This window comes from Vitis riparia, chromosome 5 (assembly GCF_004353265.1).
Source record: "Vitis riparia cultivar Riparia Gloire de Montpellier isolate 1030 chromosome 5, EGFV_Vit.rip_1.0, whole genome shotgun sequence".
In the NCBI taxonomy this organism is placed as follows: domain Eukaryota; kingdom Viridiplantae; phylum Streptophyta; class Magnoliopsida; order Vitales; family Vitaceae; genus Vitis; species Vitis riparia.
This window is the reverse complement of record NC_048435.1, coordinates 18,961,585-18,982,994: the sequence shown is the minus strand read 5'-3', so window position 1 is coordinate 18,982,994 and position 21,410 is coordinate 18,961,585. Positions and strand designations below refer to the sequence as shown.

Below are 21,410 nucleotides of genomic sequence, written 5' to 3'. Positions count from 1 at the left end.
TCTATCATCATAACTCTTTGGGGCAGTGTATTTATCTGGTTGTTTATGTGGACGACATCGTCATTACAGGCAGTGATCAGGATGGTATTCAGAAACTAAAGCAACACCTTTTTACCCACTTTCAGACCAAAGTCTTGGGGAAACTCAAGTATTTCTTGGGAATTGAGATAGCTCAATCCAGTTCTACTGTGGTCCTTTCCCAAAGGAAGTATGCTTTAGATATCCTGGAAGAAACCGGTATGTTAGACTGTAAACCGGTAGACACACCTATGGATCCGAATGTCAAACTTGTACTAGGACAGGGGGAGCCTTTAGGAGACCCCGGGAGATATCGACGGCTCGTAGGTAAATTGAACTATCTCACCATTACTCGTCCAGACATTTCTTTTCCTGTGAGTGTTGTTAGTCAATTCCTACAGTCACCATGTGATAGCCATTGGGATGCTGTAATCCGCATTCTTCGATATATCAAAAGTACACCAGGCCAAGGTGTGTTGTACGAGAACAGAGGTCATAGTCAGGTTGTTGGTTACACAGATGCAGATTGGGCTGGCTCACCCACAGATAGACGTTCCACTTCAGGGTACTGTGTTTTTATTGGAGGTAATCTAATATCTTGGAAGAGTAAGAAACAAGATGTAGTGGCCAGATCCAACGCTGAAGCCGAGTATCGAGCTATGACTTTGGCAACATGTGAACTCATATGGTTGAGACATCTTCTTCGAGAGTTGAGATTTGGAAAGGATGAACAGATGAAACTCATATGTGATAACCAGACCGCATTACATATTGCATCCAATCCAGTCTTTCATGAAAGGACCAAACATATTGAAGTTGATTGTCATTTCATTAGAGAGAAGATCGCATCAGGATGTGTTGCTACAAGTTTTGTTAATTCAAATGATCAACTAGCTGACATCTTCACTAAATCTCTCAGAGGTCCTAGGATTAAATATATTTGTAACAAGCTTGGTGCATATGACGTATATGCTCCAGCTTGAGGGGGAGTGTTGAATATAATGTATTTATAGTGTATAACCTTTCCTTGTTAATATAGGACACATGTATGGTAGGACACATGTATGATAGTTAGGACTCCTAGCCTTGTATATATATATATTTCTCAATTGTAAGTTGATCATTACATTAATGAGAATCAAGGTCTTTCTTCTTTCTCTCTCTCTCAACATATACTATTCACCACCCTACAATGAATGCAGATGTGGTTAGCTGATTCCTTATTCTGCTTGTAAAGGAAACACCAGCTCGCTAACAGTCAAACCCACCTCTTAAGCTGAACTGAACTAGGGATTTCTCCCAAGTAGCTTCCTAGGTGAAGAAATTGACTGTAGATGGGACCAATGGAACCCAAACTTCCTTGTAGGAAATGAATCCTGCTCCCTTTGACGAAAAAAATTGTAGAAAGATTTCATTCAAAAAATGCTATTTCTAGTTAGTCTCCATTCCAACCTTGTAACATGAGCACCTCTTATCACCAGAGACTGAATGCTCTGAATAAAATCTTGTACCGTTCCCAACTCCTGATATAGAAAATTTCTTCTAAAACAAGGGGCCCAACAAACCCTAATCACCATCCCCCTCCCAAGAATCAGTGACAGCAAGAGGAAATACCAAACGAAATTGGAAAAGATTCCTTCTACAGGTGATTCCCACACCAAGGATCAAATCAAAACCTTGTCTAAGATCTATCACTGACACTAATGCTTGTAAAAGCTTGAAAAGCTTCCAATCTGATGTTAGGGCCTTGAAAGTTTTATCAGCATAGAAGGTTTTTATTTGTTGTATTTTGAGATGAGAGATTAATGAAGACTAAAGAAGAGGAAGAAAAAAATGATAAGATAGATCCTTGACAATCACACCAGGGCTTCTAGGCCATCACAGCTAGGGTTTTCTAAACTCACACCTTTAAGAAGTTAGATAGATACTAAATTCTCAAAAATTTATATTAATAAAATTAAAATACTATGTAGTTTTATATAGATTCATGAAACTCCTAATCCTAATATGGGTAAAATAACATTTGGTAAAACAAAAAACTTAATACTTAATCACTTAAATTTTTTGGAATATTTATTCTTAGTAACATCAAACAATGAGCATCAAGAGAGACATGAGAGAGGAAGAGATGATGGTTATGGTGGAAAGTTGACAAAAAATTGAAGGTTTTGACCAGTGAGGGCACAGAATTTTTTTGAATTCAGAAAAAGTGATTTCTTATAACCTATTACTCTAAGTTGCTTTTAACTTTATGTAATATTATTTAGTCATTTTATCAAACATATATAATATATTTAATGACTTAAGTAATTAAGTTGGTTTACTAAACTCCTTGTAAGACTATTTCCTAGTAGGCGTATGTCTCCTTTTATGATTGAATTATGTACTAAAACAAATAAAAAGTTGACTGAAAATAATAAACCACAGATTATATACTCGAACAAATAAAAAATCTACTAAAAAAATAAACTACTAAAATCAATTCTAATAAAATTAAAAAAAGCATCTAAAACCAATTCTATTTTTTTTTTTTTAAATCCTTTGACTAAAATTATGAAATGCTGAAAGTATTAGCTTGCTTTGGTTGAATATATATATATATGTGGAAATATGGGATTATGATTTGTAATTAAGTGCCAAGATTAGAGGGATTGTGTTAGGATACTTTCTATTTTTATGGATGAGAGAATCTCTCCTAATTAGTTATTGTTTCCTTAGAGATAGTGATTGTGCATATTATATGGCTTAGATTAGGAATCCCACTTGTATATATATAGGTCACTTTGTATTCAGTTTTGACACAGAAAAAAGAAGAATATTTTCTTCATGGTATCAGAGCATTTAGATCTGAACCACGTATAAAAAAAAAAAAAAAATCATCTTTTTCCATGGAGAGCAGAACGGAAGGATCAAACTCGGAGGTGACGTCTAGACCTGAAGCAGTTCACTCCGGCAGTGCCAGCACCACAGACGGCATCATTCTTCCCATAACAGGTCATAAACTCAATGGGCAGAATTTTATTCAATGGGCTCAGTCTGTTCGGATCTTCATCTGCGGGAAAGGTAAGGAAGAATACCTTACGGGAGCCATTGTTCAGCCGAAGGAAGATGTTCTAGGATACCGAACCTGGAAGTTGGAAAATAGTATGGTGATGTCTTGGTTAATTAACTCTATGACCCATATAGGAGAAAACTTCATGTATTATGGCACATCAAAGGAGATATGGGATGCAGCTAGAGAGACCTACTCCAACATCGATAATACCTCGGCGATTTTCGAAATCAAGAGTATTCTCCAGGATCTTCGACAAGGAGATTCAACTGTTACCGAATATTTTAATATCCTTACACGGTATGGGCAACAACTCGATATTTATGAAGAATTGGTTTGGAAGTGTCCCGAAGATGGACTCCCATACAAGAAGGTCATTGAAAAGGAACGCATCTACAAATTTTTACTTGGCCTTAATAAGAATTTAGATGAGGTACGTGGAAGAGTTCTAAGTATTAAGCCATTACCTAGTGTTAGGGAAGTTTTTTCTGAAATTCGCAGAGAGGAAAGCAGACAAAAAGTGATGTTGGGAACCCAAAATTCCTCCAAAAATCTTGAGAACTCAGCCCTAGTTGCACGAGGAACCCAATCCAACAACAACAACTACCAAACAAAGAAGAATCGTCCATGGTGCGACCATTGTAGAAAACCTGGACACACGAAAGAGACTTGCTGGCATCTACACGGTAAACCTGCTGATTGGAAACCTTCTCGGCCACAACAAAATAGAGAAGGCCGGGGTTACACCGCTACAGCCGAAGAAGACACATCTGGCACTAGCTTAAATCCTGGACCGTTTAGCAAAGAGCAATTGGAGGCACTACAGAAAATGTTCCAACAGACTCTTCAATCAACTGGAACAACTATTGGTACCGCATCTGTAGCCTAGAAAGGTATTTTTTCCCATGCCCTAAATGTTAGACAGGAAAATCACACTACATGGATAGTGGACTTAGGAGCTTCAGATCACATGATTGGGAATCTCATTGTTTTTCATGAATATACTCCTTGCCATAACAATTCCTCTGTTTGAATTGCCGATGGAACCCTTTTTAGGGTATTCGGCACAGGTTCAGTTATTATTTCCAAGGATATTACTCTTCACTCCGTGCTCTATGTTCCGAAATTGGATTGCAACCTATTGTTTATAAGTAGACTAACACAGGATCTTAATTGTGTTACTAAATTCCTTCCTCACATGTGTGAATTTCAGGCCTTGAACTCTGGGAAGAGGATTGGCAATGCTGAGGTGCGTGCTGGACTTTACCTTTTGAGAGCTGAGGAAATTCGAAGGCTACCAATGAAGACTGCTTGTGTAGTTTCCAACCCTAGTACCAAGACGGATAGTGTTGTTATGTTATGGCACTACCGATTAGGTCACCCAAAATTTCCTATCTTGAAAAACTATATCCATCATTATTCAATAAAAATTCCAAAAATTTTCAATGCGAAATATGTCAATTGTCCAAACATACTCGCAACTCCTATTCCATTCAACCATACAAACCATCTCATCCTTTTTCCTTGATTCACAGTGATGTTTGGGGGGCCTCTAGAATCAACAACATTACAGGTTCTAGATGGTTTGTCACCTTTGTTGATGACCACACTTGAGTGACTTGGGTATTCCTTATGAAGAAGAAATCAGAAGTGAGGGAAATGTTTGAAAACTTCAACAACATGGTTCGGACGCAGTTTCAGGCAAAAATTCAAGTCCTTCGGACAGATAATGCTCGAGAATACTATCACAACATTCTTGGGTCATATCTTCTGGAGAATGGCATCGTACATCAAAGCTCGTGCATTGATACTCCATAGCAAAATGGAGTTGCAGAAAGGAAAAATAGACATTTGATGGAGGTTGCACGATCCCTCATGATAGCTTCAAACGTGCCTAAACAATTATGGGGTGAAGCTGTACTCGCAGCAACCTACTTGATCAACCGAATGCCTTCTAGGATTCTTCAATTTGAAACCCCGTGTCAAATCCTCCTCGCTGCATATCCATTCGCTCGAATAATCTCGTCTATCCCAATCAAAGTCTTTGGTTGTACTGCTTTCGTTCACATCCATAAGTCCCAACGTAGTAAACTTGATCCGACAGCCACTAAATGCATCTTTCTCGGGTACCCACCAAACCAAAAAGGATACAAGTGCTACTCTCCAACAACTAAGAAATTCTACACTTCCATGGATGTCACTTTCTTCGAAAATCAACCCTTCTACCCCAAAACTGCAATTCAGGGGGAGAACTGGTCCACAGATGAATTCCAATTCTGGGAAACCGAAATCAGCACTACTTCTCCTTTGAGTTCATCACTGCCTCCTCAAACAGATACTACTCTTTCTGTCCCCGAAAACAATTCCTTGGATGTCCCTTCTGTCATACCTGAGTCAACTACACAAGGCAGTAAAGAGGTAATAGTTTATTCTAGAAAAAATTTAAAGGAAAAGCCCGAGAAACCTCCTCAAAAGGAGCCCGAGGACAGCACTCCACCTGAGCAGAACCAAGAATTGGACCAGGATCCAAGCAACCCAAACTCACAACCAGGTAACACAATTTCTATGATCTAAATTCCAATAATGACCTTGATGATCTTGATCAACCCATTGCTTTAAGGAAAGGTGTAAGATCCCGCACTCAGCATCCAATCAGTAATCATGTGTCCTATGGAAAGCTTTCACAGAATTTCCAAGTGTTCATCACTTCTCTTGAAGATGATCGTATCCCATCCAACATCCAAGAAGCACTTCAGCAACCTGAATGGAAGATTGCTGTTCAGGAAGAAATACAAGCATTGGAGAAAAATGGGACATGGGAAATCTCAGAATTACCAGAGGGTAAGAGGCCTGTTGGATGCAAGTGGATATTTACCGTGAAGCACAATCCAGATGGAAGTATAAACAGGTTCAAGGCTCGACTAGTAGCTAAAGGATTTACTCAATCCTATGACATTGATTATGAAGAGACATTTGCACCAGTAGCAAAGCTCAACTCCATCAGAGTGTTATTATCAGTTGTAGTAAATTTGGACTGGAATCTTCACCAACTTGATGTCAAAAATGCATTTCTCAACGGAGAACTAGAAGAGGAAGTCTACATGAAGATTCCACCTAGTATGGAAACTCCAGAAAATTCAGGAAAAGTGTGTAAACTGAGAAAGTCCCTATACGGTCTAAAACAGTCACTTAGGGCCTGGTTTGATCGACTGACTAGAGTTGTGAAAAAACATGGGTTCATCCAATGTCAAGCAGATCACACACTGTTTATGAAGCACTCTAAGGAAGGTGAAATGACTTTGTTCATTGTCTATGTTGATGATATTATAATTACCGGAGAAGATGAAGAAGGGATAGAGAATCTCAAGAAGTTGCTAGCAAGAGAATTTGAAATCAAAGATCTTGGACAACTCAGATACTTTCTTGGCATGGAAGTTGGCTGAACTAAGGAGGGAATTGTGGTCACGCAAAGGAAGTATGTCCTTGATCTACTTCAGGAGACTGGAATGCTAGGTTGTAAGCCAGTGGACACGCCTATGGATCCTATTGGTAAGATTGATAAAGATAATGATAGTCATCCAACTGACAAAGACAGGTACCAGAGGTTAGTAGGAAAGTTGATCTACCTAACTCACACAAGGCCCGATATTGGTTTCGCTGTGAGCATGGTAAGCCGCTACATGAACAATCCCACTGAAAGACACATGAAAGCCGTATACAGAATTTTACAGTACCTTAAAAAGAGCCCGGGTAGAGGACTCTACTTCAAGAAAACCTCAAGTAGGGAAGTTGAGGTATTCACAGATGCTGATTGGGCAGGATCCTTGATAGATCGGAGGTCAACTACTGGGTATTGTTCCTATGTGTGGGGAAACTTGGTGACTTGGAGAAGCAAGAAGCAGTCCGTAGTGGCGAGAAGCAGTGTAGAGGCAGAATTCAGGGCAATGGCTCATGGGATATGTGAAGGAATGTGGCTCCAAAGAATACTCAAGGAACTTGGAATTATATCAAACTCCACTATGACAGTTTTGTGTGATAACAAGGCTACCATAAGTATTGCAAAGAATCCAGTTCAACACGATAGAAACAAGCACGTGGAGATAGACCGTCACTTCATCAAGGAGAAACTTGAAGGGGGAACAATCAGACTTATGTATATTCCTTCAAGTCGTCAAACAACAGACCGTCTGACAAAGGCACTTCCAAAGGCCACCTACGAAAACTTGAAAAGCAAGTTGGGAATGCTAGACATCTACTACCTAACTTGAGGGGGAGTGTGGAAATATGGGATTATGATTTGTAATTAAGTGCCAAGATTAGAGGAATTGTGTTAGGATACTTTCTATTTTTATGGATGAGAGAATCTCTCCTAATTAGTTATTGTTTCCTTAGAGATAGTGATTGTGCATATTATATGGCTTAGATTAGGAATCCCACTTGTATATATATAGGTCACTTTTTATTCAGTTTTGACACAGAAAAAAGAAGAATATTTTCTTCAATATATATATATATATTTTTTTTCTTTAAAAAGTCTTTAAAGAGTGCTTTCCACATGGTTTTAAAAACCGGACCGGACTGGCCGGTCCGACCGGTCGAACCGTCGACCGGTGAACTATCCGGTTCGGTCCGCTCAATGAACCATTTTGTGATCAAATTGGCATTGAACCGTTCAAACCGACGGTTGAACCGTCGAACCGGACGACCTGTCCAGTTTTTTGCAAACCGGTCACACCTTAGATAACAAGTTTTTGCTTACTATGTAAAAGGCCCATTCCAGGCCCAATGCTTACAAACTCAACCTAATAAACCATCTTTGGTCCAAGCCACTAGGCCTAGTCCAATGATAAGATTATAACACTATTATTTAGGCCATGCCTACAAGCCCAATTTGCTGCATTATTTATTTTAAAATAACACTTCCATTTGGGCCATGCTTCCAAGCCCAACTTGCTGGCTTGTTTGGGTTAAAGGCAAGTTGGAAGGTATTTATAGAGCACATGGAGCACATAAAATTCTTGTGCTTCCGATGTGGGATTGGGAATGAGACTATTAGAGGAAAACATTGCCTCTTGAGGGTTGGATGCACGGAACTTTGATTTTATTTCAAAATTTTATCATATAAAATCTTTAAAAAAATGTAAATATTTAAATTCCTGTTTATTTTTATAATAATTATAAAAAATAATATAAATTAATTAATAGAATAATTTAAAAACAATAAAATACAAAGACAAAAGGATAAAATTAAATATTATAAATTTTTTCATCTTAAATATATCTTCTTTCTTAAATATTACATATTTCTATTTAATAAAATTTAAAATATTAAACTTTATCATTTAATTTAATATACCAAATATAAAAATCAAACATTATTAAAATTTGTAATTTTATATATTTTTAATTTTTATAATTATTTTTAATTTTATATAATATATAAATTGTATATTTAATTATTTATTACATCACCGGTTCGACTGCGGTTCGACCGCCGGTCCGATTAGTGAACCGTGAACTGGTAACTTTTCCAGTTCAATCACCGGTCCGGTTTTTAAAACATTGGCTTTCCATGTTCTTCTCTATCATCTCTCCTTGGCTTGGGGAAACTCTTCAAAGGGTAAAACAAGTGATACCTCTCATAAAGTTCATGATTGAGAGTAGAAATTCATTGGAGGTAATCCAAGTACAATTAGAAAGAGCAAATAGCATGACCAAACTACTCATAAAGACTATTCCTTCAGCTTGAAGTTTATTTTCCATTCATTCCCTGGTCTCATTCTAACTTTGTGACAACCATTCTTCAACATATCATCGAGCTGATGTATTAGTAACTTGCATGTGACTGTAATCTTCCTATCAAAAAAAATAAAAATATGACTGTAATCTTGTTTATCGCACAACGATCAAAATACATATGCCAACCATCATGCTTTTTAGGTGTGAGGAAAGTTGCTACAACACATGGGCTAAAACTCCAGTTGCTTCTAGTTGCATACTGGTCTACAGGCTTTGATTCCAAATCTGATGCAGGACTGTAGAAATTCTAGCAGTACAGAAGATTTTTTTTTTTGTTGTATAATGAGATGAGAGTTCAAAGAAGACAAAGGAAAAGGAAAATAGACAATTGGAAACCACAAGGTTCCTAGGCATTTACACCTAAGGCTTCCTAAGCAATTGTACTTAAGAAGAAACACAATCACACCTTTAAGCAGCTAGATGGCTACTGAATTCTTAAAAATTTATATTAATAAAATTGAAGTACTACATAGGTTCATATGGAGTCATATAACTTTTTTTCCTAATACGACTAGAACTTTCTTTCTTACTGAAAAATGACTCATTTATTTTATCACACTAGACACTAAAATGAATAGAAATTTGACTAAAAAAAGAAATTATTAAAACTAATTATAATAAAATTAAGAAAACTTGCAACTAAAATTGTGAAATGCTGAACTTACTAATCTATTTTTTGTTGAATAGTTTTCCCTTTCCTTTCGTAAGTCTTCAAAAGGTGTGTTCCACGTTGTTGTCCATCACAATCATTTTGAATAGCCTTCCATAGAGTAATGCCATACCCTTGCTTACATTCTTTCAAGACCCAACCCCATTCCACCTCTCTAAATTTTCTTTGGATGACTCTTCTTCATTGGATATCCCTTTTTTAATCCCTCAAAAACCATTTTCCCACTCCAGGTTTATTAAGATCTGAAAGCTGTCTGATTCCTCTCCCCCCATCTTAAAACCTTAGATAAAACCACCCTTTATATACAAAATTTGATCCATCTTAGCCATTTTTTTTCCCATTAGGTCTTCTTATTTTATCAAACAAACAGTTGATCATTTAACCAAATTATAATTTCTCACAATTAAAGTTAATTGGGAAAAATTTCTCTGTGCTTTTGCTTAAAAGTATGCATTCCATCTTTGGGCAAAAATTGCCTCTTCTAACAAACTAGCCTTCACTCAAAATTAACTTTAAGGCCAAGGATCGGTTCAAAGCAAAACAAATTGTCCTCACAAACAACAATTTTGATAAACATCATAAAAAAGGAGTGAATCATTGGCAAAAATAACTGTGAAATCCCATCCCTCACTCTACCTCTCCCCCCTCCTTAAAACCTTCGATAAAACCACCTGCTATATACAAGAATCGATCCATCTTTGCCAATTTTTTTCCCAAAGTTCGTTCTCTCCATAACTGGAATTAAGAATTCCTAGTCAAGATGATCATAGGCTTTTTCAATATCCAACTCACAAGCTATACCTGATTTTGAACTTTTCAATTTGGAGTCAGTGGCCTCATTAGCAACAAGAGCCGCATCAAGAATGTGTCCCTTCCTCAATAGGCATTTTGGAATTTGGTACCACCTTGCTATAACCTTTTTGTACCAGCTGTCTAGAATCTCAGGAAGAAGTTTGTATAAACCCAACTAAACTAATAGGTTGAAAATCCTTAATATTCTCCATCCCACATTTCTTAAGGTTCAGAGCCAAGAAAGTTGCATTCAAACCTCTTTCAAGAGACCCAATCTCATGGAAATCCTTTTAAGATTCTCATCACCTTGCTCCAAACTGTATTCCAACATTCCTTCCACACCCAACACTTCTTCCTTGAAAGACACCTAAAAGCTGGGCCTACAAATCCCAGGATCTGAATACAGGCAATCGACTTCATGAATATTGGATAACTACACTTGTCTAACTTAATGCCATTGATGAAGTTACTTCTTTGTGTGCATTTCTGTTCCCTTCTTTAATATGTTTGGACTTATTTTTCCTATTTAAAGAAAAAAAGTTTTTTGTTTTTTTGGGATCATAAACAACCAACTCATTGAATTGAAATTTCATGTATATAGAAAGATAAAATATCCTTTCTAAATGCAGAACCTGACCAAAAAGTAAAGGGAAGGGAGTTATTTCAAGAGACCAACCCTGATTAAAAAAAGACTTCAGGACTATTATACAAACAATTACATATAAAAAATTATGTGGCTGCTAACCAGGGAGATAAATCCTCTATTGAAGGAAAAAAAAAGGAACTTTATGAATAAAAGATCTTGTTAAAATTAAAAAGATCCCAATGTTGAGTATCATCATGAAACCTGCTAAAAATGGGAGTCCTAAATCTTGATCATATTTAGCAAGAGTTCTTGCTAAAAGTAAATTCCTAAATCTAGGTGGTTGGTTTTTTTATGGGCATGATGGTCTAGTAGAATGCTTTGAGAGACTTTCGGTAGAGTACATACTTTCTGATATACCATGCATGTAGTTGACCATCCGAGAACTCCCTCAGCTCTGTTCTGCTATACCATAACTGGTCTGATGTTGAGATGGATCTTGAGTTTGTTGACCAAACTTGCATTAGGAATGTGATATCAGTTTCAGGCTTCTAAGGTTTTTTTAATTTTCATTGAGAGATTTTCAAGTAAAGATTATGACTCAAACTACTCATTTTTCTGTCCTTTTCAAGAATTAAGCACTTAAAAAATACTAAAAAAGAGAATAGAACTCTTTCTCTTCCAGTGTATGCCTCATGGACTAAGGGTTAGTCATAGACATAATAATTCCACTAGTGTACTTCTATTTTCTTTCGTTTTGATGGAATTTAGCATATGTTCCATCTTCTCCCTGGTTTTACTAAAGATATCAGGTCAAATTGTTTATGCGCTTGAGGATATTGATTGCTCCAGATTCAAATAATCTGTATGTTTATTTTATTGAAGCATATTTCAGTGTTTCTTGCTGCTTTTTTTAATATTTGATAATCGAAGTCATTTTTGATAAATGAACATTATGAGTTAGACTCGATGGAATTTGATCAATCTATAGACTCGATAGAATTTGATCAATCTATCATTGAGGAGAGAACTGAACCAATTCTCTTTTTCATCATCACCCGAATCATTGTTCATTGCCTAAGATTTTCTTTCCTTTTTTCCTCAGTTGTTGAGTGCACTGGTTTTCATGGAAATGAGGCTAGAAGAAGAGTATATCGTGCACGGTTTTCTTCTGTTACCGAGAAAGACATTTTGAAGGCCATGGACAACCTTGTTGAGCCAAATGAGGATGAGGCTAGGGCTGTAGATGCTCGGCAAGAGATAGATTTAAAAGTTGGAGTAGCATTTACACGATTTCAAACTAGTTATTTCCAAGGAAAATATGGCAATCTTGACTCCAGAGTTATCTCGTTGGTTTTCTTCCTTTCTCTTTCATATTGTTCTGGTGGTTATATATATATTGACTCTGTGTTTAACATGATTTCTTTTGGTTTTGGTATGCATATTTTTTTTAATGATTGGTAGAACTGTCTTGTTTCTTCTCAAAATTCATAAATAGCTTAAATATTAGCTGCACAAGCTTATTCCAGATGTGATCAGATATTCTAATATAATATTTTGACTGTGAGAGGAAGAAACTCTAGGGGGAAGAAATGCAGAGATATTGTTAATATCATGCTTGCCTTTTGTCTTCATTCAGATCTAGAAGCCTCTGTGGAAATGCTTTCTGCTGTGTTTGTTGTATGGGATTAAATATGAATATATACAGAATAATTGTATAAAAATAGCCTAGGAAATAATGTCTATGATTATGCTATCAAAGATAAATAAAATAAGTGAAGAATGCTAAGAAAGGAAAAAATCCTAGGAGATTCTATGTACAACTATAAAATTGTTACAGTTGATATGGGCTGGAAAAATATTCAATAATCTGCCACCCAAGTTGGCAGAATTTCCAACTGGCAGATTTTCCAACACTTGTGTTACTCTGCCGAAACAAATCTTGACTGGTCTATGTTTGCTCAATTGTTGCCTTTTCCTAAAGAATAGGAAGAAAAATGACAAAATCAACACAACAATGAGGAAAGTTGAAATTTATACTTCAGAAAACCCAGAAATTGGTAATGAACAGGAGCAAAAAAACATCAAAGGAAAATCAAAGTCAAATGTAGTGGAATATAGATGTCAAGAAAATTGGAATACTGAGGTGATTGTACAAGAAGATCTTGCTGGGGTTCATGTAAAAGAACTTTTGCGTCTTGAATGCAGAGGGTCTGCTTGAATGAAGCCCATGTGGTCTTCATTAGTAATTAATTGGCATCAAAATCTTGGCTTTAAACTCTACTATTTTCGTTTATCAATTGATACCCATTACCACCCCCAACCTCATCCTTTCTGATGTAATAAAACAAGTTAGAAAGGAAACCCTAGACTAATCCCTCATTCTCCTATGACCTTTCCTAGAAAGAGTTTTGGCTAATCCTCCCAAAACTCTTGTAAAGGCTTGGGTCACTGTTTTCATTCTTTTGTTCCTCTATTTGTCCTGTGTCTTAGACCAGTCTCCATGTTGGTTCTTGTTCTTATTATTCCCTCAATAAAACTTGTGTCTGCACTAGTTTCCATGCTGGTAATGTAGAATTCCTAGCCTTTACAGTTTGGTATCCCAACTGTTTAGCTTGAAACCTGAATGTCATGAGTTGTAATGGATCCTTAACTTGTACTTTGAATCTGAATCAAACTGGAAATAAGTGCCTGGAACATCTTAGCATCAACTGAAACTTAAAACCTTGATTTGAACGATTCAAGTTTACATGATTTGAGGTTATTTCTAGACATGTGAAGACATTAACAGCCTTTGGGTACACTTAATTGATAGGAATCAGGTTTATCCATGCCAATCATATTCTTGCATTTGGTGTGTTATCATGTGGAGATTCTCATTCTGCTTGAAATAAGACACTGAGAAAATGTGGGGCACTAGACTCCAGGTAGGCTGGTTTTTAAATTCTTTAAGAAAATAAAAGTAACAAATATGTCCCATTTAATAATACAAATGATGAATGTGCCCTTGAGATTGTCTTATGAAAAACAAGAAATGATGCATGTATGTTTTATAACTGTTGAAAGAGAGAGAGAGAAAACCTTAATTCTCATTCATATGTGGGTGTTCATAGTAAAGTACAAGGTAGATGGTTGTCTTGAGAGATACAAAACTAGGTTTGTTGCTAAAGGCTATGCTCAGACATATGGGGTTGATTGCCAAGAGACTTTCACACCAGTAGTTAAACTGAACACTATGATAGTTTTACTCTCTATGACTATCCAATTTGATTAGGACTCACAATAGTTTGATGTGAAAAATGTGTTCCTACATGGAGAGCTCAAAGTAGAAATTTATATAAATCTTCCCCCTATTTTTTATATGCACTTGAAAGGAGAAAAAATATTTAAATTGAAGAAAGCTTTATATGGGCTAAAACAATCTCTATGGGCCTCGTTTGGAAGATTTGTCAAAGTCATGATGACTGTTGGTTACAAACAAAGTCATGATGACTGTTGGCTACAAACAAAGTCATGATGACCACACCATATTTGTTAAACACTTGTCCTCAAGGGGAGTGTTGAAAGAGAGAGAGAGAAAACCTTAATTCTCATGCATATGATTAACTCTTACAATAGAGAAATATATATACAAGGCTAGGTTGAACTAACTACCATATATGTGACCTATATTAAGAAAGGAAAGAAAGATTGTACACTATAAATACATTATATTCAACACTCCCCCTCAAGCTGGAGCATATATGTCATATGCACCAAGCTTCTAACAAATGTATTTAATCCTAGGACTTCTGAGAGATTTAGTGAAGATGTCTGCTAATTGATCATTTGAATTAACAAAACTTGTAGCAACACACCCTGATGTGATCTTCTCTCTAATGAAGTGACAGTCAACTTCAATATGCTTGGTCCTTTCATGAAAGATTGGATTGGATGCAATTGTAATGCAGCCTGATTGTCACAGACTAGCTTTAACTGTTCATCTTTTCCAAATCTCAATTCCTGAAGGAGTTGCCTCAACCATATGAGTTCACATATTGCCAAAGCCATAACTCGATACTCAGCTTCGGCGCTTGATCTGGCCACTACATCTTGTTTCTTACTCTTCTAGGATATTAAGTTACCTCCAATAAAAACACAATACCCTGAGGTGGAACACCTATCTGAGGGTGAACCAGCCAAATCTGCATCTGTGTAACCAACAATTTGGGTATGGCCCCTGTCTTCATACAACATACCTTGGCCTAGTGTTCCTTCAACATATCGAAGAATGTGGATCACAACATCCCATTGGTTGTCACATGGTGACTGTAGAAATTGACTAACCACACTCACAGGAAAAGAGATGTCTGGCAGAGTGATGGTGAGGTAGTTTAATTTGCCTACAAGTCGTCGATATCTCCCAGGATCTCTTAGAGGCTCCCCCTGTCCTGGTACAAGTTTGACATTTGGATCCATAGGAGTGTCAACAGGTTTACATTCTAACATACCTCTTTCTTCCAAGATGTCTAAGGCATACTTCCTTTGTGACATAACCACACCTGAACTGGATTGAGCTATTTCAAGTGCCAGAAAGTACTTGAGTTTGCCCAAGTCTTTGGTTTGAAAGTGGTTGAAAAGGTGTTGCTTTAGTCTTTGGATACCCTTCTGATCACTGCCTGTAATGATAATGTCATCCACATAAACTACCAAATAGATGCACTGGCTCGAAGAGTTATGATGATAGAAAACTGAGTGATCTGCTTCACTTCGAAGCATTCCAAACTCTTGAACAACTGAACTAAAACGCCCAAATCATGCCAGAGGAGACTGTTTCAAGCCATATAGAGAGCGGCGTAACTTGCACACTAAACCAGACTCCCCCTGAGCAACAAAAACAGGTGGTTGCTCCATATACACTTCCTTGAGAAGTTCACCATGAAGGAAAACATTCTTAATATCCAACTGATAAAGAGGCCAATGACACATAGCTGCATGGAGAGAAATAAGCGAACAGAAGCAATCTTGACAACAAGAGAGAAGGTGTCACCATAGTCACAACCATAAATCTGAGTATAACCTTTAGCAACCAAGCGGGCCTTAAGGCGATCAACCTGACCATCAGGACCAACTTTAACAGTGTAGACCCAACGACATCCAACTGTAGATTTACCAGGAGGTAAAGAAACAAGATCCCATGTGCCATTGGAGTGCAGAGTAGTCATTTCATCAACCATTGCTTGTCGCCACCCAGGATGAGAAAGTGCCTCACTAGTGCTCTTAGGAAGAGAAACAGAGGATAAAGTAGAGACAAAGGCAGAATAAGATGAAGATAATCGATGGTAGCTCAAAAAATTATAAATAGGATGAGGATTACGAATAGATTGATTACCTTTCCGAAGAGCAATAGGCAAATGGTCAATAGATGACAGGGTCGGGGTAGGAGAAATCGGTGGGACAGGAGCTGGGTCATTAGGTACCTCAGCTGAAGAGAGAGGAGGAGCAACAACACAATGTCGACGATGATAAACCTGAAGAGGATGAGAGAGCGCATCTGAAGGGGGGGATATATAGGGAAGTGGCAATACTTCATAAATGAGAAGAGATTCAGAGGATGAGAATAATGAGAGTCCTCAAAGAAGGTGACATCAATGGAGAGAAAATAACGATGAGTGTCAGGGGAATAACAACGATAATCCTTTTGAAGTTGAGAGTATCCTAAGAAGAGGCATTTCGTAGCCTTGGCGAAGAGCTTGTCCTGTCCAGGTGTGAGAGTATGAACAAAACAAGTACAACCAAAGACACGAGGAGGAAGAAAATAAAGAGGTTGGGTAGGAAAAAGGAGGGAATGGGGGATTTGGTCATGTAATATAGATGAGGGCATACGATTAATCAAGTAACAGGCTGTAAGAACAATATCCCCCCAAAAATGAAAAGGAACATGACTATCGAGAAGGAGGGTACGAGCTGTCTCAACAAGATGTCGATTTTTACGTTTAGCAACCCCATTTTGTTGAGGAGTATGAGCATAAGATGACTGATGGAGGATCCCATGTTGGGACATAAATAAGTAAAGGGTGTAGAAAAATATTCCCGAGCATTGTCACTGCGTAACACTCGAATAGAAACATTGAATTGTGTTTGGATTTCAGCATAAAATTTCTGAAAAATATAGAATAACTCAGCTCGATATTTCATTAAAAATAACTGAGTACATCTTGAATAGTCATCAATAAAAGTGACAAAATACTAAAATCTTAAAGTAGAAGTGGTCCGACACGGACCCTAAACATCAGTGTGGACAAATTCAAAAGGAGACTTTGCCCGATTATTCAAACGCTTTGGGAACGAGACATGAGTATGTTTCCCAAGCTGACACGACTCACATGCAAGCGATGACAAAGTGGAAAAACGAGGGACCATCTTCTGGAACTTGGAGAGACTAGGATGACCCAGGCGACTGTGAATGAGAAGAGGAGCATTAGTGGAAATGCAAGCTGCAGGAGATGAAGGTGATGTGAGGTGATAGAGGCCTTGAGACTCACGCCCTATGCCAATTGTCTTCCCTGTACTCCAGTCCTGTAAGATCACAAATTTATCAGAAAAAGTGATAGAACAGTTAAGAGTGCGAGTTATTTTGCTGATGGAAATAAGATTAAAAGGACACTCAGTGGCATAAAGGACAGAATGGAGAGGTAGGGAAGGGAGAGAATGAGCCAAACCAATACCTTTAGCCATAGTATGGGAACCATTAGCTAAAGTAACAGTAGATAAGGCAGAGGTAGTAGTAATAGAGGAGAAAAGGTGTTTATTACCAGAGATATGATCAGATGCTCTAGAATCTAGAATCCATGGGCTAAGAGAAGGAGACTGAGTAAAGCAGACAGAGACATTACCGGTCTAGGCAACAGAAGCAACAGAAGCTGATGTGGCTGCCTGATATCGGAGATAGGCATCATAATCACTACCAGTAAGGGTGATACTCTGAGATGTGGAGCTCGCAGCGGAGTCAGGTCGAGATAGCAGAGGATCAGATGACTGAACAATGTGGGCAGTGCGAGGACGCCGTCCATGTAACTGATAGCAACGATCTCGAGTGTGACCAAGCTTAGTACAATAGGTGCACTGAGGATGTTGTCCTCAACCCCGATTGCCACTACGTCCTCCTCGAGAGTTAGTCTGAGAGGCTAACATAGATGAATCTGAAGGACCATCAGTCGACAAGGTCTGAGTAGAGGAGAGGCGTAAGAGACGAGCGAACTCATCATCCAATGATGGTATTGATGGACTAGCAAGAATCTGATTTCGGACAAACTCAAGATCTAGGCGGAGGCCAATGAGGGTTTACACCATAAAAAACTTGTGAGTCTGTATTTGTTGAGTTTCAGCACCATTAGTGAAGGGCATCAAAGTTAAGAACTCCTCCTTAAGAGACACAATCCGGCCAATATAAGTAGACAAATCCATGTCCTGCTGTCTCACATGAACAATATTAGAAACCACCTTATAAAATCGTTGAATATCATTCGTGTATAATCCTTTAGCCTGAGTCCAAAATTTAAAGCAGGTTTTGTAGGCACGAAGATGATGTAAAATTTTGGGATCCGCAGATTGCCATAATACGCTGCATAATTGTGCATCAATTTTCTTCCATTGCACTTTGTCAACATCAGGTATAACATCCTCGGGTGTAACAAGATGATCCTCATAACCTTGTCCCATAAACTAGAGTTCCACGGACACTGATCAGGAGAGATAATTCTCACTACCAATCAATTTTTCCGATGTGATAGTAGGAGATCCAGAGATGACGGATGTAAAAATAGGATTTTTAGTTGCCATATCCACTTCACCTGAGATTGAATCACGTTTGGATCGAAGAGAGCCCTAAAGGGAGGTCGGATCACAGCTGTGGAAGAAGAACCTGGTATGTCGGGACCCAAACAAAGGAGAAAAGTGACTAGAGATGAAGAAGAGGCCTTCCCAAGGCACACACATGTCTCGGCCAAGGAAGGGAGCTGCTGTCGGAGGCCGTTGGAGGCTGAAAGAAGACCCGCGAAGGCTGAAATGCCAAAAAAATGGAGAAGCAGGGTTCGGAGAGGACTGAGGGAGGCTTAGAAGTGCAAGACAGCGCTGGACGAGCCTGCTAGTAGAAGCTTGGCACCAGAAAGTGGGCCATGCGCCATCACGCGCCAGCGTGTGGGATTCAGGCCGCCGGAGAAAAACAATGTGTGGATCGGTTTTTTGCTCCAGTGCTTTGAGAAAAGTTGCAGATCTCCTCTTTGCGCTCTTGATGATGTGGTCGGTGTTGGAAAATATCGCCGGGAAAAAAAAAAGTCACCAGAAAAGTCTCCGGAAAATATTGCCGGAAAAATGTTGACAGTGACGAGGGTTTTCTGACCATGATATGGCTGACCGGAAAGCTTTGGGAGATGGAAAAGGTGACCGGAATGAAACACGGTCACTGGACAGATTCTTGGAATTAATTACACGGGTAAACCAAAAAGAATAAAGTTTTCTCCCTTGGCTCTGATACCATGTTGAAAGAGAGAGAGAGAAAACCTTAATTCTCATTCATATGATTAACTTCTTACAATAGAGAAATATATATACAAGGCTAGGTTGAACTAACTACCATATATGTGACCTATATTAAGAAAGGAAAAAAAGATTGTACACTATAAATACATTATATTCAACAGGGAGTAATTGCCCTATTGGTTTATGTGGATGATATAATAGTGACTAGAAATGATCTTGAAGAAATAGAAGCATTGAAGCAATGCTTAGTAAAAGAGTTTGAAATAAAGGAGCTTGGAAGACTAAAGTATTTCTTGGGAATTGATGTGGCTCACTCAAAAAAGGGAATTTTTGTGTCCCAACAAATGTATGTTTTTGACTTATTGTAGGAGATAAGAAAAACAAAATGTATACCAGTTGACACACTTGTTGATTTGAATCATCAGCTTGGAGAAGCAAGTGAGGATACAATTGTGGACAAGGGTATATGCCAAAGATTGGTTGGCAGGTTCATTTACCGCTCACATATCCAACCAAACATAGCCTATGTAATCACCCTAGTGAGTCCGTTTATGCATAACCCGAAGGAAGTTCATCTACATGTTATATACAACATCCTACATTACCTAAAAGCAACACCAAGGAAAGGAATTGTTTTTAAAGAAAAGCATTGAACCATCATTGGATGCTTATATTGATGTAGATTATGGAGGATTAGTTGTTGACTGGAGGTCAACTACAAGATATTGCACATTTCTTGGAGGGAACTTGGTAACTTGGAGGAGTAAGAAATAGAACGTTGTTGCAAGATCTAGTGCAAAAGCAGAGTTTCGTGCGATGGCCCAAGGAATATGTGAGTTCCTTTGGCTCAAGATTATCTTGGAGAACTTGAAGATTAAATGGGAGACATCGATGAAACTTTAGTGCAACAATAAGTTAGCCATCAACATTGCATATAACCTGGTATAGCATGACAAAACCAAGCATGTGGAAGTGGACAAATGTTTTATTAAGGAGAAGTTAGACAGTGACTTAATCTACACATGATATGTGTCCATTGGAGGTCAGTTAGCTGATATTTTAACGAAAGAATTAGTTAATGCTCGATTTCAAGAAATTATTAACAAGTTGGGAATGGATAATATCTATTCATCAGCTTATTCACCATCTTAAGAGGAAGTGTGGAAAATATACAACTTTGTGTGTATACAGTTACGTGTATACAGCTGTGCAGATCTGTGTACAATTGTGCATATCTGTGTACAACTGTGTATATCTATATATTACCTAGAATAGTGGTAGCCTAGAATAATGATCAATCATCCCTGATTTATATGGATCTTTTAATAGGGTAGTTTTCAATTTTTTCTTTTCTATTTCTGTATATATTTTGAGGGCAGTATACGTTTAAAAATATTAATGAGAAATACCATTTTTCTTCACAACATTTAGTTCTATAATATATTTCTTGTCTTGCCAATTTCCATCTCAGCATTTCTTTTTTGGTCAGATCTCAACATCTCCTTTTAGCACTTGTTCTATAAACATGTTAAGACATTTTGTAAAAATTTACTGTTGTTTAAGTTTTTAACCGGCTTTTTAGAGTATGCATCCTAGTTTTGCTTTATTGCTCTTTATGATATCATCATTTGTATCTTCAATATTTTAAACTCATTTCCTTTAAATAAGTCTGGATTGTTTCACTTCTGAACCTATTTATATTGGCTGGTGCATTTTTTAGTATTCCATTTTCAACTCAAATCAATCATTCAATTGTGCTTTTCTATGGCTTGTTTCAGATATGGTCCTTGTCAAACTCCTACTCTTGGCTTCTGTGTACAGCGCTACTTGCAAATTAATACTTTTAAGCCAGAGAAGTTTTGGGCCTTGCATCCTTATATCACACACAATGGCTATGAACTTCAGTTGGAATGGGAACGTAACAAGCTGTTTGACTTAGATGTAGGTCTTTTCTGCTTTGATTCCTTTTACTATCT

General features: G+C 37.7%; 1 protein-coding gene across 2 annotated transcripts in view; it reads left to right on the top strand.

Annotated features, from left to right (window-relative positions):
- LOC117914164 (DNA topoisomerase 3-beta) overlaps positions 1–21,410 on the top strand; it is a 92,184-nt gene that overhangs the window by 36,550 nt on the left and 34,224 nt on the right. For both annotated transcript variants that reach the window (XM_034829389.1, XM_034829390.1), the window contains 2 exons: positions 12,020–12,263; positions 21,213–21,375. In XM_034829389.1, coding sequence (XP_034685280.1) covers positions 12,020–12,263; positions 21,213–21,375 — 407 coding nt within the window. The remainder of the gene's footprint in view (positions 1–12,019; positions 12,264–21,212; positions 21,376–21,410) is intronic.